The sequence below is a fragment of the Cebus imitator genome, unplaced genomic scaffold, assembly GCF_001604975.1.
Source record: "Cebus imitator isolate Cc_AM_T3 unplaced genomic scaffold, Cebus_imitator-1.0 Scaffold53, whole genome shotgun sequence".
Classification (NCBI taxonomy): domain Eukaryota; kingdom Metazoa; phylum Chordata; class Mammalia; order Primates; family Cebidae; genus Cebus; species Cebus imitator.
The window spans coordinates 9,050,072-9,073,341 of record NW_016107368.1 but is presented as its reverse complement, the minus strand read 5'-3'; the positions used below and the strand labels follow the sequence as shown (position 1 = coordinate 9,073,341).

General features: G+C 43.0%; 1 protein-coding gene across 1 annotated transcript; it reads right to left on the bottom strand.

Moving 5' to 3' along the window:
- Positions 1–20,224: 20,224 nt before the first annotated feature.
- On the bottom strand, positions 20,225–21,417 carry LOC108304334 (cyclin-dependent kinase 4-like). The gene is given in 1 exon segment (XM_037738454.1): positions 20,225–21,417. A coding segment is annotated over 1 exon segment (1,047 nt). The 3' UTR covers positions 20,225–20,370.
- Between the last annotated feature and the right edge of the window lie 1,853 nt (positions 21,418–23,270).

Below are 23,270 nucleotides of genomic sequence, written 5' to 3'. Positions count from 1 at the left end.
ACTCTATAACTAATTCATAGCCAAAAGAATATGAATTCTTAATCCTCTTGTTCCTCAACGTCTTTTTCTGTAAAATGGGGTCAATTGTGGGAGGATTGCCTGAGAGCATTTCCAGGAGCACTGAAGATGCATAAGAAATATTCGTTCCCTTCTCCTATTTCTACTTACTAGTCTCATCCTTGAGGCCAAGAGTGAAGTTAAAGAACACACCTAATTCTCTGTGACACATTCTTGAAGAATGAAAAGCAAATATTGAAGTTTTGTATTCTCTAGCCTTAATGGCCTTGGTCTTTATGGCCACACTGAGACATCCTGGCTCCAGGTTCCTGTGCTTGAGCGCTGCTCTCTACCAAGGGTGTGCCTGACCAGCACCCACTGAAGCCCCAGCATCTGGAGCTGAAGGTAGCCCCTTGAATGCAGTTTCGTCGGAACCCTGTCTAGTGGGATTATTTTTCACTTAACGCAAACTAATTTTCTAATAAAACACTCTTGAGGAATGAGAGATCTGTAGTTTCTCAGTTTGGCGCGCGTGCACACACACACACACACAGACAGACACACACAATTTTTTCTCACTCTGGTTGCCCAGGCTGGAGTGCAGTTCGGTGATGTCCGCTCACTGCAGCCTCGACCTCCAGGTCTCAGGTGATTCTCTCACCTCAGCCTCCCAAGTAGCTTAGACAACAGGCACAAAACAACATGCCAGATTAATTTTTTGTATTTTTAGTAGAGACGGGGTTTCACCATGTTGCCCAAGCTGGTCTTAAACTCCTGAGCTCAAGTGATCAGCCTGTCTTGGCCTCCTAAAGAGCTGGGATTACAGGTGTGAGCCACTGCGCCCGGCCCCCAGTTTGGCATATTTTTAAAAGAACAAAACGGGTAATAAAATCATTTTTAAAGAAAAGGGTCTGGAAGAACTGCTCTGTACAAAATGTTAAAAATTTAATGAAAAAAGGAAGCTTTTTAGACAAATAGAGGGCTGGGAAGTGGCAGGAACTCTGATCACTATTTGAGCAAGCTCTTCGCTTTTCACTACAGACTGACACTAGCTTACCTTGATAGAACTGTGAGATGAATGCTCTCATTACACGTGTTCGTTCATGCCATGTATTTTGCAGTATTACCACTCGCACCTTGAAGTGAATTAAACTGTAATTTTGATAATTTTCCATAAAATATCTGACAATCTTTTCAAAGGGAATGGGGGGTCTTCCTGCTATAATAAATGTTTCCTTTTTGGTTTGTAAGTCCGAAGGAGATGTTTGTCTTCAAAGTTTATCCCCAGGAGATAGGCAGCGGGTGCAACACAGTCTCTTCCATCTTCCCACTCCTCCCGAGGAGAAGCAGAAGTCTAGACTCAGGGCTGTGGCTTTTGCGCCAAAGCTGCGCCATGAAGCAAGCTGTCAGCTGTGATAGCTTTGGAGCTGTTAACCACTGCACCAGGGCTAACCTTTCCCTCTGAAAGATGTTCATCCCGGGCCCACGACCCTGCCCCTTCCTTGCAGATGCGTGGCTGTTCCGGCTTGCTGGTCTGTGGACATAACCTCCTCACCCAGCCTGTTGCTCTGACCACACCTATATCAAGACTGGCCTGCTGATATCTTCCCATCAGCTAGAACATCACCGCTGTGAGATCTAAGCTAAGAGGTTTCTTCTCATAAGAAGGAACTTCCATATCACAAGATTTGTACAGCATGGTCACAAGTCAAGATGCTGAAGAACAGGGATCAAAATCCCCAGTGAGATGCCAACTTTTAGATAGGCTAACCCAACCCAAAATGTCTGGCAGAGCTTTCATGTGGTGTAGCTTTGGATAAAAAATGAAATCTTGTGGCTTAAATTAAACCACAGTTTTTTCGTGTTGAATGTACTGAAACTTTCATGAAATGTCTATTGTTTGATTGAGAAAAAGTTTTATATAAAGATGAGACAAAAACATTTAAGGGATTTTTGCTTTGGAGAAAATGTTTTCCAGGGAAAACGACATGCAGAGAGGGCCTTTGGTGTGTTGCTGGCGGGCTGATCCCAGACTCCTTAGTCCGTTTTGAACAAGCTTCAGTGTTGAAGCTTTGACCTCACTGTCATGTCAGGGAGGATGCCTGCTGGCCAGGGAGCTTTCTCCCAGACATTGCCACCTTAGCAAGGTCTCTACTTCTGCCTAGTGTCCACAATTATTTTCTATAGACCTGTTAACTATAAACTCAAGTTAATCAAATTCTCAAGAGACTGATGTATAATCCCAAACACTATTTTTTTTTTTTTCTTTTGAGATTGAGTCTCACTCTGTCACCCAGGCTGGAATGTAGTGGTGTGATCTCGGCTCACTGCAACCTCCACCTCCTGGATTTAAGCAATTCTCCTGTCTCAGCCTCCCGAGTAGCTGGGATATACTAGCACACGCCACCATGCCTGAATAATTTTTGTATTTTTAGTTGAGATGGGGTTTCATCATATTGGCTAGGCTGGTCTCTGACTCCTGACCTCAGGTGATCCACCCATCTTGGCCTCCCAAAGTGCTGGGATTACAGGTGTGAGCCACCACGCCTGGCCCTAATTTTTAAATTCTGAGTGAATAAAGGACCAGAAGCACAGTTCTTCTGTGTAACACATTCTCTGCCCTCATTATAGGAAGTCTGTTATTCTTAGGAGGCTGTGCTGGGGTGGAGGAGAGGGGTGCATAGATATATTAAAGTCACCTTCCCAGACGGCGACCTCAGGAAACGTCTATAAATTGGAAGCTGAGAGCCGTGTCCTATTGTGGCTGATGCATCCGTCACTCCCATATGTGGACTCAACTTGGCCAGAACAGCTTCACTGTGCATGTGGCTGAAACACTGAAAAATCCGTACTGCAACTTGTAGTTGTCTAAAGTACTCTCAGCCCATTTCCCTTTCACTGGTGTCGATCATTCTGACAAGATGCAGCATGTGTTGTGACTTCAGCTTCTGAGTGACAATCTTATTTTAGTCCTAACCGCCGTTCCTCTACACAAGATTTACACCCCTTAATCCGACTGGATATTCCTAAATCCAGTGTCTAAATAGTTATAGATGATATTCCAGGGTGGTTCAAACTTCACTTTATGAGGATGGCCTTGAATTTACCTTGTGTGAACATCCTTCCTTGCTTAGTGCCCGGCAGCTTTGATGTTATTTAGTTGCATCTTTACTTTTCATGGTTTGGAAGTTAGGGCTGGTCAGACAATTTATTAATTCGTTTTTGACATACCACTGCTTTCATTTCAGCATTGGTTTATTGCGGGTGGCATACTATTAGCAGCTTAAAAATAAACCCTAGAAGAGAATGTGTGTATTCAGGCGGGGCTGAAGTAGGAGGGAGATGACAGAGGGAGTGGGGCAGGGAAAGAAAAGGAAAAACCCAGCATAGAAATCCTGGCCTTCTATCGGGCCATTAACAAGCTTATTTATATGAAGTGGGTCAGGCACAATTAAAGACGTTTTCATTCCAACCCTCAGCAGACTCAGTGCCTACTCCAAGTGGAGCTGACGTTCTGGGGCAGGTGCAGCAAGAATGGTGCTGGGTCTGCTCTCTGGAATTTTCACACATCTGAGATCCCCACTAGGGTGTGCCTCTTGATATTTTCTACCTGCTGATCAAATCTACCTTTATTGTGTTATTCTGAGGAATAATTTTCATACCAGTTTTTGATCTCCTGCCATCTAGGTAGAAATAGAGGTATTATCATTATTCTTCTGTCAGTCATGCTTTTGAGGTGACAAATTTAGTACCATTGCATGTAGTTAATCTTCTCATCATCCCATGTGGATGTTGTCTCTCAGTGACTTTTAGAAGAAACACACTTGTTGCTTTCAGTATGCACCAGCAGGGTGATCTTACTTTCTAATAGGCTTGCATTTTGTTTGTTTGTTTGTTTTGTTTTGTTTTTGAGACAGAGTCTTGCTCTGTCACCCAGGCTGGAGTGCAGTGGCACAATCTCAACTTACTGCAACTTCCGCCTCCCGGGTTCAAGTGATTCTCCTGCTTCAGCCTCCGGAGTAGCTGAGATTACAGGCATGCACCACCACACCTGGCTAATTTTTTGTATTTTTAGTAGAGACAGGGTTTTGCCATGTTGTCCGCGCTGGTTTCGAACTCCTGAGCTTGGGCAATCCGCCCACCTCAGCCTTCCAAAGTGCTAGGATAACAGGTGTGAGCCACTGTGCCCACACTACTAGCATATTTTTATCTCCCGTGTACCTCCTGTAGGCAGTTAAGTAATGAATTTTTTTTTTTTTTAAGACTGGCAATGACTTACTTTTTTTCCAGCCAGCAGTTCTGCCTACTTTCATTTGCAGATATCAGGGACCCTCTTCTGTCCCACTGTAGCTCTGTCCCCGTAACTGACAGGCTAATTACTTCCCGCCACTGTGGCTATAAGACTATACTGTAAGTTTCTAATTCTTTGAAATTTGTGGGGAATTGATTACTGATACGTCCCCGCTTATTGTCATTTTTGGTAAACATTTCATATGCACTTGAAAAGACTGTCCTGCAGTCCCGGGGTGAAGTCTGTTTTTTAAGGGCAGGGTTTTCAAATTGTTTCTGACATAGTACATAGAAAACTGACATAGTACATAGAATGTAGGATAAATTTAATAAATAGTAACTAAATGGAAAAGAAAGAAATAGAATCTAAAATGAAGTTGTACGTAAGCAACAAGCCTGCCTGGAAGGCAATGTCAAGAGTGGACAGAAAGGGAATGTTTCTTTTTTTTTTTTTTTTTTGAGACAGCTCTGTCGCCCAGGCTAGAGTGCAGTGGCGCAATCTTGGCTCACTGCAACCTCCACCTCCTGGGTTCAAGCGATTATTTTGCCTCAGCCTCCCGAGTAGCTGGGATTACTGGCACCTGCCACTATGCCTGGCTAACTTTTTGTATTTTTAGTAGAGACAGAGTTTCACCATGTTGTCCAGGCTGGTCTCAAACTCCTGACCTCGTGATCTGCCCACCTTGGCCTCCCAAAGTGCTAGGATTAACAGGCATGAGCCACCGCGCCTGGCCAGAAGGGGATGTTTCTACCCTCATCCTCCCCCTCAGTCCCTTCCCACAATGACTCAGACGTGTCCAGAGTGCCTGGTTCCCAAGGTCAGCAGAGAAGTAGCATTCTTGCTCCCATCTTTTGGCTGACAGTTCTTTTTTTTTTTTTTTGAGATGGATTTTGACTACAGCAACTCCCTGTGTGTTAGAAGGCAGGATTCCTCTTAACTAAGGCTGTTCAAAGCACAAGTGAATTCAATGGTTATAAATTTCAAGTAAGTACCTTTCAAAAACAGACAATTATGCTTCAAAAGAATTAATCTTATAATTTTTGTTTCTACTAAATTGATTGCTTGACTGCTATTTTGGTGTCATATGAATTTACTGAACATCACTGAACAAAAATAACATCCTTTTGTCAGTATCAGTTAAATATCAATGTCTAAGAGAAAATCTTGAGACTAGCACATTAAAAATCTGATAATGGTTGTGACATTTTGATATTTCTGCAGCATTCTTTTTAAAAATGAAGTGTCAGAAGCCTCATTACAGTTGAGGTTCTCTAGAACAGCATTTTTGAGGAGATTTGCACACCAGGATCTTTGAGGCATTCTCATGGGTATCATACTGTGAAGGAGTGTGAGTGGCAGGAGGACGGGGCAGAGTTGGGCTGTCATGTGGGTGCAGCAGCAGCCTCAGTGGAACATGAGGAGTTCTGAGCTGGGATGGCTTTTCTGAGGTGGCCCCCATGAAGGGAACATGATTTGAGTGATTGCAGCGTCTTTCTGCTGAGGGCAATTCCTTAGGAGGGAGCCATTGGCAGCCAATACTCTCAGCAGCCGGGAAATGAGGGCTTGGCCCTGAGGGGAGATCCACCACAGCAGTTATTAAGTCACTTATGTTCTATTCTTCTTGAATGTGGATATGAGAAAAGGAAAGGAAAGGCAAGACTGGAAGCCCCACCGGACAGAATGAAAGCAGTAGGGCCTAAGGCACAACCAGCGGGCTGTGTGGATGCCTGCCTCCCCAGTGAGGACTGCAGAAGGGTCTCTTGCAACTGCCCCACCCCATAAACAGGATTCTTCTATCATATCTCACACCCATCTGCTTTCACCTAGCAGATACTTTTCCTTATTTTTTATTTATTTATTTTTTTAGAGATGGAGTTTCACCAAGTTGGCCAAGGTGGTCTTGAACTCCTGACCTCAGGCAGTCCACCCGCTTCGGTCTCCCAAAGTGCAGGGATTACAGGCGTGAGCCACCACCCCTGGCCTACTTTTCCATATTTTTAAAAATAAAGCTGTCTTTTTATTCCTTCACTCATTGAACCTCTGTTATGCGTCAAGCACTGTTCTGAACTCTGGGGACCCAGTAGTGAACAAAACAAAAATTCTTGTGTTCCTGAGGCCCTAGAGATTTATTTCAGGGAATTGATTCATGCAATTGTGAGGATCAACTGGCCCAAAGTCTAAAGGTCAGGGAAGTTTGGAATTGTAGGGCAGACGAGGAGGCTGGAAACGCAAGCAGGAGTTGATGCTACAAAATTTCTTCCCTTTTCTACATTGTTTAAAATGACAGTTTTATTTGCAGTCTTGCTGAGTACAGAATAAGAAACTATTATTTTAGCAGTTTACTAAAACTTTTTTCTGATGTGCTGTTGAAGTGACTCGAGTGTATACATTTTTCTCTAGAAAAGATACATTTGGCATATCAAATTAAATCTCTCCAAAATAGTCTCTGGAAAAGAAAACGCAAGTGAAAATGTGTTGGTGATCGGGAACTTCAGCAGGTAACACTGCTACAGTCTTACTCAAAGGTGGGTATTTGGCAGGTACTTAATTACTTTTATTATTATCTTTTTTTGAGATGAAGTTTCACTCTTTTTGCCCAGGCTGGAATGCAATGGCAAGATCTTGACTCACTGCAACCTCCACCTCCTGGGTTTAAGTGATTCTCCTGCCTCAGCCTCCCGAGTAGCTGGGATTACAGGTGCCCACCACCACACCGGCTAATTTTTTGTATTTTTAGTAGAGACAGGGTTTTACCATATTGGCCAAGCTGGTCTCCAACTCCTGACCTTAGGTGAGCCACCTGCCTCAGCCTCCCAAAGTGCTGGGATTACAGCATGAGCCACTGCGCCTGGCCCTTAATTACTTTTTTAATGCGTTATGATTTTCTGATCCCTAGGGGTTATTTTGAAGAAGATACATTTTAATTAAGAACATAACAGAATCAGTTTAATAACTGAACTGTTATTAACATCTATCGTCTCTGTTTACCTATACAAGAACACTTATCAATCTTTCAAAACCTTTAATGTGATGAATAAGATCTATAAAACAACATAATTCAATCAATACATTTAACACTTCCTTTAACAATAATCATCTGTATTTCTTTGCACATAAGGAATACCTTTAATCTGGAAGTATCAAAATATCCAAATCAGTTGCTCAACAAAAGAATATTTCACAAGAAACTGTAGGGAGGGAAAAACCATTCTTTCTTCCTCTACTCATCTCAGGTTCATTGAATGGGGTCCTGCAAATTAGACCGATAAAAGACAGATTAGCAAGAGGAAAGTGAAGAGAAATTTGTTAACAGATGCGCCATGTATTCACACGGGAGCACTCAGAGGTGAGTAACTCAAAGGAGTGGTTACGTTGTGGGCTTATGTGGCATCTTGAAAAAGGACAATACATTTGCAGAGAAGTAATAAAACAAAGGAAAAAACTGGGTTTCTAGGAGAGGCCAATCATAGGGAGACAAATCCGCAGGGAAGCTAACGGACAATAAGTGCTAGTTAGGGGGTTTGTTTGTCTAGACTCTTTCTGGGTGCCATCTCATCTCCAGTGATAAGGTTGTTCTTCCCCTCTTGGCACAGGAAGGGGGAGGGGCACGTTTTCAAGGGGAATGTGTATTTTACTTTTCAGGCAGAGAGAAGGAGGGCAAAGGGCTCATCCTGTGTCTGACTTTTCTCAACTGTCTTTAGCTCAAAATAAACCCTTTGCTATAGCAGCATGTTTTGGAGAATCATGCTCTGAACCCCTTCAAAAGTACCTATTTTTTACTTTCTGCTAATGCTTTTAGCTGGAGCGGTGTCAGCAATTAAACTCGTTGATCTAAGTATGCATTATCCATCAGCTTACAGATGACTTTTTAGAAGCTGATGTCTGGGCTGGGCATGGTGGCTCACAGCTGTAATCCTAGCACTTTGGGAGGCTGAGGCAGGCGGATCACCTGAGTTCAGGAGTTTGAGACCAGCCTGGCCAACATGGCGAAACCCTGTCTCTACTAAAAATACAAAAATTAGCTGGAAGTGGTGGTGCATGCCTGTAATCCCAGCTACTCAGGAGGCTGAGGCAGGAGAATCATTTGAACCCAGGAGGCAGGGGTTGCAGTGAGCCGAGATTGTGCCATTGCACTCCAGCCTGGGTGACAAGAGCAAGATTCCATCTCAGAAAAAAAAAGAAAAAAAGAAGTTGATGTCTGTTATCCAAGACAGCATGAATCCAAACTCAGTGATTTTTTGAAAGCCAGAATCTATTTTTAATGTGAATCTTCTCAATTTTTACATGTTGGCGATTGTTTATCTTTTTTGAAAGGCATAGTGCAGGACAAAGAAAACTGAGTGAGGCTCCAATATGCAGTGTTCCCTTAACTTCTTCTCACTGCAGCTGAAGTGGTACAGAAAGATGAGGGACTGCTGCCCAGAAGTCCCATGCATCCATGGAGTCCCAGGAAGCTTAGAGGAAGGGCCCTGACCATGGCTCCTCTGGGAAGCTGATGGCACAGGTGGAGATTCCAGTTATCCTTCTCGTCAGCCTCTTGACAGGATAGATTTTCTTCATATAATTTTTGGGACTTCATGTAATTTTAGGTCATTAGCTTAAACCTGGGCTTCATGAAAGCTTTCAGAAGTGCTTCATAAAATACCTATAAAAATATAAAGTATATAAAGCACCATGGTTCTGCTCAAATAATCTGCATACTGGACACACTTCAATGCTGGTCGGGGCAGGCAGCTCCACATAGACAGCACAGCACTGACGGCAGCATGCTCCGTGAGTCCTTCCATCTTCCTTCTCTTTCCTCATATATCCATGTGCCTCAGAGGTTCTTGTTACATGATCTCCCTGGGGGAAAAGAAATCCAGAAAGTATGTAGATGACCGTCTGCGATAGGTACACATGAAAAGACGAATGTTCACCACCTTTTTGGTTCCTGCCCTGCACACTGATGAGGACCTTCATTAACAAGTACCTTCCTTCACCAATGAGGACCTTCAAAAGCATGAACTCTCACCAACAGGGACCTTCACAAATGAGGACCTTCACAAATGGGGACCTTCACAAACAGAGACCTTCACAAATGGGACCTTCACAAACAGGGATCTTCACAAACAGGGACCTTCACAAATGGGGACCTTCACAAACAGGGATCTTTGCCAAAGAGGACCTTCACTAACAGGGACCTTCACAAACATGGATCTTCACCAATGAGGACCTTCACAAATATGAAACTTTGCCAACGAGGACCTTCACAAACAGGGACCTTCACCAATGAGGACCTTCACAAACATACCTCTTCACCAGTGGGGACCTTCACAAACACGAACTTTTGCCAATGAGGACCTTCACAAACAGGGACATTCACAAACATGGAATTTCACCAATGAAGACCTTCACCAATGGGGACCTTCAAAAACATGAACCTTTGCTGATCAGGACCTTCACTAACAGGGACCGTCACCAACAGGGCCCTTCACGAACATGGAACTTTGCCAACAAGGACCTTCACCAATGGGGACCTTCACACACATGAACCTTCACCAATAGGACCTTCAGAAACATGGACCTTCACCAATGGGGACCTTCACAGACATGGACCTTCATCAACAAGGACCTTCACTAATGGGGATCTTCATCAATGAGGACCTTCACAAACAGGGACCTTCACCAACAGGAACCTTTATAAACATGGACCTTCACCAACGGGGACCTTCAGAAACATGGACCTTTACAAACACGAATCTTCACCTACACAGACCTTCACCAATGGGTACTTTCACAAATGGGACCTTCACAAACATGGAAGGTCCTTCATAAACATGGAGCTTCACAAACATGGGTCTTCCCCAATGCAGACATTTGGGGACTTCACCAACAGGGAATTTCACAAATGTGGACCTTCAGAAATAAGGGCTTTTACAAGTGTGTTGAAATGGCCCCAGCATGACTCTTTCTGTCACCATCCTGTTTATCATGGTGGTAAATTAGATTATTCTAGCTCTTATTATGACCCACTCTCCTTTTCCAGTTTCACACAGAGCTACCTCAGTAGCTCCTGCCTCCCTCTGCTCTTCCCAAATAGGAGCCAGTGAGCCGAGAGGGCCTGCTGAGCAGCCACACTTTCTAAAACAATGCCTGCCTGGTGCCGCCATGCAGTGACAGTCAGAGGTGGTAACTAAAACTAAACAGGGAAGTTTTATTCTTATCTCTTTGCACCCAGCAAAACCTACAAATAATTTTTTAGCATTTCCTTTGAGTTGGAAAACTCCTAATAATTGCAAATATAACCCATTAGAGTGATGGAAAAGAGTTGAAATGGGTCAAGGCTGCCTAGCATTCTTTATTCTTGATAGAAACTTGTTTGTTAACATATGATCCAATCTTACTTTCTACCTAGATGAGTCACCACACATCACTGCTACATAAATTCTGATTATATCATCTTTGCTGCGTTGACTGGGTGACAGTTTTCTCTGGATGAGAACTACATAGTTAGCCTGTCAAGAAATTAGCACGTTTATATTTAATTGCCATCTAAGCACTTTCAGTTCTTTGCTACCGGTACAAATCACTCCAGCATTACACAACAAACGTCCTCCAACAAGACTAGTTCTTTCCATGCCATGCTGCTGTGGAGATGGGTCTGGAAGGGTGCTGTATGTACTTTGGGAGCCTCACTTCAGGATTTGATCTTTCCCTTTGTAAAGGCAAAAGTCATCGTAATTTGCATCTGACACTAGAAGTTAGCCTATGAGCCTGGCTACGGCAGCGTGTCCCGTCATCTGGGCCATTGGCTGGAAATGCCAGAACTAGGTGGAAAATTCACTTTCACATCACCAAGCAAATTTGGAGCAGAGTCCTGTTAAGGAAATCTATTTATTTTAAAAATACCATTTAAGTTTAAATGGCAGAATTGTTAAAAATAATTATAATTCTCATTTTCTTCATTATTTAAAGATATTTCAAGGCACTACTACTACTAATTTTCTACTCAAACTTGCAATGACATTTCTGTGCAAGACAAGGTGGCATGGGCATTTTTCAAAGGATATTTTTGTTGCTGGACTTGGGATTTCCAAAAACTAGACATATAGATTGCACCGGAGTGTTTAATGCATGGCTTTGGTAGGGTCATAACAGAACAGAAACTGTTTTCAAAGCCAAGAGCAAGTCGATGTATGTTATGATCCAGATGGTTCTCAGAGACAGGCTTACAGGATAGCAGTTTCTGTGCCTCATATTCGTTGTGATATTGTGATTTAAAATAAGAAATATATATTTGGTCTTCATCCTGGTTTCTCGCGCACATCTCCTAAATTTTTTGGAATCTCCAAAATGATGTGCTTTTTGTGTGCTAAGGAGATGGCTGATGACTGGTGACTGCCGGACAGCCTCGGGATGAAGCTGGTTGCCAGGCGAACTGGCCTTGTGATTAGAGAGTTAGAGCCAGGCATGGTGGCTCACACCTGTAATCCCAACATGTCGGGAGGCCGAGGCAGGTAGATCACGAGGTCAGGAGTTTGAAACCAGCCTGGGCAACACGGTGAAACCACGTCTCTACTAAAATGCAAAAAATTAGCCAGGCATGGTGGTGGATGCCTGTAATCCCAGCTAACTGGGAGGCTAAGGCAGGAGAATTGCTTGAACCAGGGAGGCAGAGAGTGCAGTGAGACACGGCACTCCAGCCTGGGCAACAGAGCAAGACTCCATCTCAAAAAAAAAAAAGAAAAAAAAAGAGAGAGAGAGTTAGAACTTTCCACCTGTAATCCCAGCACTTTGAGAGGCTAAGGTGGTCGAATCACTTGAGGCCAGGAGTTCAAAACCAGCCTATCCAACATGGCAAAACTAAAAATGCAAAAATTACCTGGGCACGGTGATGGGCACTTGTTATCCCAGCGATTCCAGAGGCTGAGACTGGAGGATCGCTTTGAACCCAGGAGGCCGAGGTTGCAGTGAGCCGAGATCGTGTCACTACACTCCAGCCTTGGCAACTCCAGCTTCCGTCTCAAAAAAAAAAAAGAGAGAGAGAGAGAGAGTTATAACTTTGAGTTTTACCCACCTCTACCTTCAGTGAGGGAAAAGGAACTAATGGATGAACTGATCACCAATGGCCAATAATGTAATCCATCATGCCTACATAATGAAGCCTTCATAAAAACTCAAAAGAGCTGGGTTGGGAGAGTTTCCAGGCTGAACATGTGGAGGTGTATGGAGTCATGCTCCTTCCCACATACCTTCCCCTGTGCATCTCTTGCATCTGACTATTAATTTGTATCCTTTGCAATATCCTTTATAATAAATGGGTAAACATAAGCAAAGTGTTTCCCTGAGTCCTGTGAGCCATCCCAGCAAACTAGCAGATTTAGGAGGGGAACCGCCTCATTTAATAGCCAGTTGGTCAGAAGTACAGGTCACAACCTGGGACAGGTGACTGGCATCTGAAGTGGGTGGCAGTCTCATAGGACTGAGTCCTTAAGCTGAGGGATCCCAGTTTTGGGAGATGGGCCTTAATATGAAGCAATTGGGCCATCAGGGCAAACTCCTCATGTATGGCTTACTGTCGTTATCATTGGAGTAGATTGGTTAGACAGCATGCCTCTTTCCTATCTGGCTTTTTTTCATACTACACAATATATATTTATGTATTTTTTGAGACAGGGTCTTGCTCTGTCACCTAGGCTGGAGTTCAGTGGTGCCAACATGGCTCACTGCAGTCTAAACCTACTGGGCTCAAGGGAGCCATGCCTCAGATCCCATGTAGCTGGGACCACAGGCACTCATGGCCATGCCTGGCTAATTTTTAATTTTTTTTTTTTTATAGAAACAGGGTCTCACATTGTTGCCGAGGCTGGTCCCGAACTCCTGGGCTCAAGCGATCCTCTCATCTCAGCTTCCCAAAGTGTTGAGATTGCAGGCATGAGCCACCACGCCTGGCCTCATAATACACAATGTTTTTGAGATTTATCAATGTTGTATATATTGGTAGTTGATAATTTTTATTGCTCAGTGGTATTTTATTGTATCAACATATTATAGTAAATTTATCCATTTTAATAGATATTTGCATTGGTAGATATTTGGGTTATTCTGACATTGCTGTTTTTCAGTGCATAGTGTGGAAAAGGCTGATGTAGAGGAATTTTACAGAAATGCACACATGCACACACAGAAACCACAGGAGTTTATAACATGGTTCCCAATGGAAACTGATGGAAAGGATGCTTTTTTCAGTGTTCTCTATACAGATATACGAGAGAGATCTGCAGTCATTTTTGTAGTGATCTGTAACCCAGGGAGATATTTTATGCAGAAGAGTAGATTTTTCTTTTCTTTCTTTCGTTTTTTTTTTTTTTTTTTTTTAAAAAAATTCCTGTTTTTTTTTTTTTTTTTTTTTTAAAGACAGAGTCTGTTGCCCAGGCTGGAATACAGTAGTGTGGTCTCAGCTCACTGCAACCTCCGCCTCCAGGGTTCATGGGATTCTCCTGCCTCAGCCTCTCTAGTAGCTGGGATTACAGGCATGCACCACCACTCCTGGCTAACTTTTGTATTTTTAGTAGAGACGGGGTTTCACCGTGTTTGCCAGGCTGGTCTCCAGCTCCTGACCTCAGGTGATTCACCCGCCTCCACCTCCCAAAGTGCTGAGATTATAGACATGAGCCAACACGCCTAGCCAAGAGTAGACATTTTTTATGTCAAAATCTCAAAGTATACAGTTTATTCATCCAATTCATTTGTTCCTTTTCCCTGAAGAAAACTAAAGATTTTTTTCCACAAAGGCTCTTAAAAATATGCAAATGATTTACGTAAAAACACACCATATAGGATAGTAAATTTTCAAAACATAAAATCAAAAGCAAAGAAAAAGGATAAAGCAAATGTGCCAACTGTAAAAGGAAACATAATTGCTGTAACGGAGCTTAAAGTTTGACTTGGCTCTTTCTGGTAAAGAATTTAAACCAGAGACATTAAAAGTCACATGATTCTTATTACCACTGACAAAACCATTTTATTTCCTTCAGAGAGATGAAGTCACCATAATAGATTTCTAAAACTTACATGAAAAGACAACCATTCAATCCAGCAAATACATTTCAAAGACTCAACTGGCCGTCTGAGACATTGGTTGGCTTCTTTTTTTTTGGAGACAGTCTCGCTCTGTCACCAGGCTGGAGTGCGGTGGTGTGATCTCGGCTCACAGCAACCTCTGACTCCCTAGTTCAAGCGATTCTCCTGCCTCAGCCTGGTTGGCTTCTTATAACTAAATCACACAACTCTCCTATCAGTCAGTATGCACTGCTGTCTATATCCTGGTGGGGACATCTTACTTCAGGCCCGGGATGTCTAATAAAAGGAGGTCCGAGAGGGGATTAGGCCATTGTATGCCAGGGCATACATGGAACCAGTAAAATGTGGTGTAAAATTTCACAATGAAAACTCTGTTCTTCTGTGGCCCAGAAAGAAACAAAATTTTAAGATGGTACACAAAGGTTAAGAATGAGAGTATAGTAAGGCTTCAAAACTGTGTGGATTTTTAATTCTTATTGTTCTTTGAGAATTTTAGCTACAACGCTGTTGCTTTCTTCCAGATCATAAGGTTTGGTGTTTTTTTTTTTTTTTTTTTCTAATCCCATAGCAGATTAATGACCACAAGGTTTCTACATTTGTGAGTGCAGCAAAGAGATGTGAGGTAATAGGAAAGACATAAGGATCATTCTCTTCCTCAAGGAACTAGGAGGAAAAAAAACCCAACTAAACCCAAGATTAGCAAAAGGAAGGAAACAAGAAAGACTGGAGCAGAAATAAATAAAATAAAGAATAGAAATGGGCATGAGGGCACACACCTATGGTCTCAGCTACTTGAGAGGCTGAGATGGGAGGATTGTTTGAATCCCAGAGTTAAGGTCAGCCTGGGCAACATAACAAGGCCTATCTCTAAAATAAATAAACAGGCTGGGCGTGGTGGCTCATACCTGTAAACCTAGCACTTTGGGAGGCCAAGGCAAGCAGATCACCTGAGGTCAGGAGTTTGAGAACAGCCTGGCTAACATGGCGAAACCCCATCTCTACTAAACATAGAAAAATTAGTGGGGCGTGGTGGCACATGCCTGTAATCTCATCTACTCTGGAGGCTGTGGCAGGAGAATCCCTTGAATCCCAGAGGTGGAGGTTGCAGAGAGCCGAGATCATGTCCAGCCTGGGCGACAGAGCATCATCGTCTGTTCTTCGCTCTTGGCCATTTGCATACTAGACAGAGCAATCCTTTCAAAATCTGAATGTGATTGTGACACTCGTCTGCTCAAAACTGCCTAGTAACGTCCCATCACACTTAGAATAAAGTTGGGGTCCTCACTGTGGCCAACATAGTGTTCATGACCTGGTCGTGGCTTCCGCTGCAGCTCCCATCACCAGTGTCTCACTCCCTCACGCTGCTCTAGGGCCCCACCTCCTCCCACAGCCTGGACATGCCCCATGTGCTTCTACTTCAAGACCTTGGCATTTGCCGCGCCCTCTGCTGAATGAATGATCCTTCTCCTACATCTCCGCATTTGCTGATCCTAAGTGAAATCTTTTTCTGCCAGATATCTACATGGCTCAGTGCCTACACTACATTCAGAAATAGCTAGCAGAAAGGTCTTTCATGAAACAGCACCCCACGAGTCTTTTTGCTCATTCCATTCAATTTTTCTTTGGGATCATCTCCTGATGTTACTTATTGTACCTATTATTTTATTTATTTATTTATTTATTTTTGAGATGAAGTCTCACTCTGTCACCCAGGCTGGAGTGCAATGGTGCAATCTCAGCTCACTGCAACCTCCGCCTCCAGGGTTCAAGCGATTCTCCTGCCTCAGCCTCTGAGTAGCTGGGATTACAGGTATGAACTACCATGCCCAGCTAATGTTTGTATTTTTTGTAGAGATGGGCTTTTGCCATGTTGGCCAGGCTGATCTCGAACCCCTGACCTCAGGTGATCCACCCGCCTTGGCCTCCCAAAGTGCTGGGATTACAGGCATGAGCCCAGCCTAATGCACCTATTATTAAGTGAGACTATAGGGTACAGAAAATACAACATTTTGCCTGTGTCAATATAGTTCTGTAGCACCTGAAAAAAAAAGTGCCTGATGCTTAGTATATGCTGAACCAATATTTACTTTAATAGAAGATGGCTTTCCCTTTCCCATGTTTTACCACACTGGGTGTGGACTAAGCAAACAGAAGGAAAATGCAGTAGTCAAAGGCAGCAGCAGATGGCACTGTAAAGAAAGGTGAGCGTTAGATTTTGGACAAAATTGAGTAGTCTGTAGGAACCACTCGTAAAAAGCAAGTGATGCTTGCTGTAAGACATCACCATTCCCCTAGTCAGTCTGTCACCCTTAAACTGCAGGAAATCCTAGTATGAAAGGTTAGTGTCAGTGACCAGTGAAAGCTCAGCTGCTTAGTTTCCCATACCCACATCAAAGCGGGGTCAGGGTTAATAACATCATCGGCATTTCTTATCTTGATGCCCTATAAGGAAACAGCTAGTAACGGTTGCCTTGAAAAGATCTTGTCCTAAGAATGCAGCAAAGCCCCTGTGAATGTGGATACTGAGAGAGAGGACAGTGCAGGCATTTTGGCAGCATAGGTACCTTGGAGTCTTTCTTAAAAATGAAGGTATGGACATCTCGATTCAGTTTTTAAAACTTTTTATGGTTAGTCTTCTTTGGGGGTAAGTGGAAAGAGTGTGTATTTGGGATAAGAATCTTTTCCTTTGTAAAGCCAGTGCTTTAGAGTATCTGGAAAGAATTCTGTGTGCTTTTTCCAGATGGGGAACGATGGAGTGGGGGGTGGGGGGAGGGGGGCAATGCACAGACAGTTATTTAAAAAAAATCCTCTGGCATGCATCACTTCTTGGGAAGCCACTGCATGGTTTTCTCAAAAAAAAAAAAAAAAAATGAATGTGTAAAGCAACAACAACAAAAATACACTGGAGCAAAGAAAAGAGGATTTGGAAAGAGTCAAATCTTCATTTTCATATGAAAACACAGTACCTGATATCTGAGATAGAACAATCAAGAAAGAGAAATGTAAGTATGTTATTTAGCAGTATGGAGACTAAGACCAAGAGAACCAGCTAAGAGAGCTAAAATTACTAACTTGCTGGGGTGGCCAGGTGTCCGGGCTCACTCAGGACTGTCAGTCCCGTGTTCCAGAAAAATCCTCAGTCCTGGGCACAAGACGTCTCAGTTTTTCATGATGGGTGAGGACGGTTGAGGGAAAAGTACAAAACCCACAGGGCATCCTAAAAAATAGGAGCTGAGTACAGCATAGATCCCCTGCGAGTGTGGTCACTGTCCATTCATGTTGGCATCCATGACTTGGAGTTCCTGCAATGGGACATTGAGTGAAGCGCGAGTGAGGTGACTGATGTGACTTAAGGATGCAGCCGTTCAGGGAGTTATTAAGAAAAAGGAAATAGAAAGAGTAAAATATCCTACTGTACAGAAAAAAGATGTCGTTTTCTACTAAATGTGGGCAATCTCTCTTTAATATTAAAGTCCTCTTTAAATATTATTAAAGTTCTATAATTATAATTATAAATAATTATAATCTATATTAAAGTTCTCCTTGTTAAAACATTCACATGTACCTTGAGAATACCCAACTAGATGACCTACATAATTTATTAATTTTTTCTTTTGAGGCAGAGTTTTGCTCTTGTTGCCCAGGCTGGAGCGCGATGGTGTGATGTCGGCTCACTGCAACCTCCGCCTCCTGGGTTGAAGCGATTCTCCTACCTCAGCCTTCCCAGGTGCTGGGATTACAGGCATAATCCACCACTCCCTGCTATTTTTTTTTGTATTTTTAGTAGAGACAGGGTTTATCCATGTTGGTCAGGCCGGTCTTGAACTCCCAACCTCAGATGATCCGCCGTCCTCAGCCTCCCAAAGTGCTGGGATTACAAGCATGAGCCACTGCACCCAGCCAAAATTTACTAAATTTAATAAAGAGTTAAAATAAGTTGATGTGTCAGAGAATAAAAAACATTATGAAAATATTGTTATATTTTCCTCACACATATTTTTTGTTTAATCACCTCTACTACTAATTGCCACTGTTAACTAGTCCTATTGTTTTTGTTTAAATAATAAATTCATCATTTCATTTTGTTTGATAGCATTTATGTAACAGAAAAGTAAACAATATATAATAATACATCATTTCAAATAAACACCCATTTTTCTCATCCTACATAAAGTAAAGTAGTAGCCTTGCTTGGTGCTCTAATAATTTGGTTGTCCTCATCTGGGAGGGAACAGAGGGACAGGAGAAATGAGAGATAAATTCTGTTTTCTTTTTCTGGTATGTATACACATTATTTTGTTTAAACTTAAAAATGTTTAATGTACCATGGTTTAAGAAGGAAAATCTCTAGAACCTTGCCACTAAAATTACTGTATACTTCAAAAAATGAAAAATGCAGACAAAGTGAATTAAAACGTATTTCTTGAAAGATCAAGATGAAGGTAGTAGTCAAAGCTAGAAAATAAAAATAGAGTTTGCTGAAATAAGGAGAAGGATTAGTAAATATAAGAACAGAAATCAGAGAAAGATAAACCAGCAAACCAAGCCCACAAACCAAACTGAAAGATGATTCTTTCTTTTTTTGAGACAGAGTCTTGCTGTGTCGCCAGGCTCCAGGCTGGAGGGCAGTGGCGTGATCTTGGCTCACTGCAACCTCCTTCTCCTGGGTTCAAGCGATTCTCCTGCCTCAGCCTCCCGAGTAGCTGGGACTACAGGCGCACGCCACCACTACCAGCTAATTTTTGTATTTTTTAGTAGATACGGGGTTTCAACATGGTCTCGATCTCTTGACCTCGTGATCCGCCCGCCTTGGCCTCCCAAAGTGCTGGGATTACAGGCGTGAGCCACCGCGCCTGGCCAAGATGATTCTTTAAAATGACTGATTAACTCATGAGAAAACTCTGACTCCATGAAAATTAATTCGCTGATAAATTAAAAATGGATACATTTGACTTAATCAAAGTTAAAATATTTACTACTACAGAAGACACGCTAGAAAAACTAAACATAGGAGATATTTTGGGAAATAGATTTGCAACATCGACCGGAAGCAAGAGCTTGGTATCAGAAGATCTGAAGAATTCTTACACATCAATTGGACAAAAGCAGCCCAACAGACAAACAGACATTTTAGTCTTCAAAGAAGAAAACTCATGGCTCAATAGTTGAATAGACAGTTAACCTCACTAATAATTGGGGAAATGCAAAATGAAACAAAAGGAGATCCATTCAAACTCATAAGACTAGCAAAGTATTTTAAAGGAATTTAGTATGTCAAGTGATGACTGGAATACGAAAAAGAGGAAATTCTCATTATGGTAGTGGAAGAATCTCTCAAAAGAGTAGTTTGGCAACTTACAGAAGAGTTAGAAATGTCGTTTTCTTATGACCAAGAAAACACGCGAAAGAAAAACTTGCACATCTGCACCAAAAGATGGGTACAAAAACGTGTTCATAGCAGCAGTACTATTCATAAGAGAAAAAAAAAAAAAAACCCGGGAACATCTAAAAATGTCTAAAAGGAAAAACAGATAAATAAATTATAGTCATACAGTAGAATATTACAGTAAATAAGAGAAGTAATCTAGAACCATATGTATTAACATGAATACATTTTACAAAAATAAAACAGATAAAAATATAGTTTCAAAATGAAGCATAAGGTGTGATACCATTTGTGTAAATTTTAAAGTAAATTTTTTTTTTTTTTTTTTTTTTTTTTGAGACAGAGCAACAGGTGCCAGGCTGGAGTGCAGTGGTGCGATCTCAGCTCACTGCAACCTCTGCCTCCCGGGTTCAAGCGATTCTCCTGCCTCAGCCTCCCAAGTAGCTGGGACTGCAGGCACTCGCTACGACGCCCAGCTAATTTTGTTTTTTCTTTGTTTTGTTTTCCCTGTATAAAAAAAGACCACCAATATAAAGGTAGGGAAAGGGACACAAGCGAACCCCTTAGGGTAGAGAGATGATGGGGGTGCAGAAGGAGAGGGCTCAGAAGGAGAGGTAGGAGGGGAATGTCATTAAGGCAGCAAAGTAATCTCTGTAGAAAGAGGGAGGTGGAGCCTCCACAGCCTCAGAGACAAAGGCAGAGACTGCCCTCTCAGTGTCCAGAAGGGAAATGGCAGCTTTTCTTCCTTCCATGGCAGCCACTTCATTGCTGACTCCAGATTACCTTCATCCTTATGTAGATAAGAGTGCTGCAGAGCTCGAAAGGCAGAGATTTGCTTGTGTGGGTTAAAAGTCAGCATTTCCAGCAGCAGATGTGCTCCCAACTCCTCCATCTCAGGTACCACCGACTGCCCTGGGCGGGGCCCTCTTGGGGGAAAGCCTCCACAGGGCAGAGATACATCTCGAGGCCAGTCATCCTCTGGAGGCAGCCCAGTCAGGTCAAAGATTTTGCCCAACTGGTCAGCTTCAGAGTTTCTGCAGAAGAGAGGCTTTCGACGAAACATCTCAGCAGAGATACAGCCGACACTCCACATGTCCACAGGTGTTGCATATGTGGACTGCAGAAGAACTTCGGGAGCTCGGTGCCAGAGTGTAACAACCACGGGTGTAAGTGACATCTGGTAGCTGTAGATTCTGGCCAGGCCAAAGTCAGCCAGCTTGACTGTTCCACCACTTGTCACCAGAATGTCCTCTGGCTTCAGATCTCGGTGAACGATGCAATTGGCATGAAGAAAATCTAGGCCTCTTAGAAACTGGCGCATCAGATCCTTGATGGTCTCGGCTGGCAAGCCTGGTGGGGATTCCTTGTCCAGATATGCCCTTAGATCTTGGTCTACATGCTCAAACACCAGGGTTACCTTGATCTCTCCGTCAGTTTGGGATGTGGCACAGACATCCATCAGCCGGACAACGTTGGGATGCTCAAAAGCCTTCAGTCGCCTCAGTAAGGCCACTTCACGAACTGTGCTGACGGGAAGACCTCCTCCAGCTCTTCCACTGGGGACTCTCACACTCTTGAGGGCCACAAAGTGACCACTGTGGGGATCACGGGCCTTGTACACTGTCCCATAGGCACCGACACCAATGTCAGCCACTGGCTCTTATCAAGAGGTAGCCATTCTCAGATCAAGGGAGACCCTCATGCCACGCCAGGGTGCTGCGGGGGAGGCCCATTATCTGGGCCCCAAACCTGGTTCCTGTGGCCCTATATACCCGAGCTCGGTCCCGGGCAGCTGGACGCAGAGGGCCCGACCATAGACACAGCGATAATTTTTATATTTTAGTAGAGACGGGGTTTCACGATGTTGGCCAGGATGGTCTCGATCTCTTGACCTCGTGATCCGCCCACCTCAGCCTCCCAAAGTGTTGGGATTACAGGCATGAGCCACCGCGCCTGGCCTAAAGTAAATTTTCAGTTGAAGTAATGGTATCAATATTAAATCATGCAAAATCATATTTTGCAAACAAAATAAGGCTAAAAAAAATACCGAATTCAGGTGAGTGGCAGCTTCTGGGGATTGATGAAGGGGAGTGAAGCTTAGAAAATTAAAAATGGAGATTTCAGTGTTCTCTCCAATGTTTTTATGTTCTTTTATATATGTGTCCAAAATAAACTGTCTAGATTTGTTTTTCTGTGTAACAAGTACAATAGTGTTTATGATGTTATTCTCTGTGTCGTTATTCTCTGCATCTCCCTATAATTTTTAATTTCTCTCTCTCTACACATACATACATACATATATATGTGTGTATATATATATATATATATATATATATAGAGAGAGAGAGAGAGAGAGAGAGAGACAGAGAGAGAGAGAGCTGAGAAACTATATATATATATGGAGAGAGAGAGAGAGAGAGCGAGAGAGCTGAAAAGAATATGTGCTGATGCTGAGCAATGGGGTTGGGTCCCCCCGAAAGCAAAGGCTGAGCCAAAGGAGTGCAGGTAATTTATTTTGGGAAATCATTCCAGAGAACAGAAATGGAGGACTGCAACAGGAAAGGATGGGAAGATAATACAGGGGGAAGTTGTCAAGTGACTCATTGTGGGAAGCTCGTGCCACTCTCTGTGGAGCCCTGGTGTTTCCATCAGCTCCCGTTTCCCAATGACCTGTAAGATGGTAACACCCTCACATTCCATGGGTGCCAGGGAGCTTCCCACAGTGTCCTCAAGCCCTGGGGCAGAAGGCTGCCCTACACCCTGCAGTGGAGGCCAAGTACAGTTGGGACATGCCTGCCTGGGGATCGCTGCTGGAGCTGTGTGCTGGGAGGATGGGAGGGGTGGGGCACTATGAATTAGACATCTAATCCAGGAGAGCATTTTCATTTGCCTAAGGTGAGAACCAACCTGAATTGGAAGAGTAAGGATATAAGTTAGACATCAGGAAACGCTTCCAAGCTTAGCAGACAGGAGGTGCTGACAAGAATTACTAATGAAGAAAGGTCCAGGCAGGTGGCTAATGCCTGTAATCTCGGCATCTGGGGAGGCTGAGGTGGGAGAATCACTCAAGTTCAGGAGTTCTAGACCAGCCTGGCTAACACAGTAAAAACCCATCTCTACTAAAAATGCCAAAATTAGCTGGGTGTGGTAGCAGGCACCTATAATCCCAGTGACATACCAAAAGTTCTGGGAGTTTGGTTCTAACTGTTCAAACTATGGATTTCCTCTTCCTTCCCTCCATCCCTCCTTCCCTCCCTTCCTTCCTTCCTCCCTCCCTCCCTTCCTTCCTTCCTTCCCACATAATTCTTCAGTCCTTTTACATCACAGTTTTCTTTTCTCTGCTAAGTTGTATTCTGAATTCTATTCAATTTATCTTAAATCCATAATAGAAAGTAGAGCAATGCCTGGATATCTGTTCTTAATAAATTGCTTGAGGTAGGAAGGCAGGTGTTTAATTTGATTTATTCGCCAATAAGTGGTACTGAAAAATATTATTGGTGGAAAATCAGTTTTTCGTATTTTCAGCATACA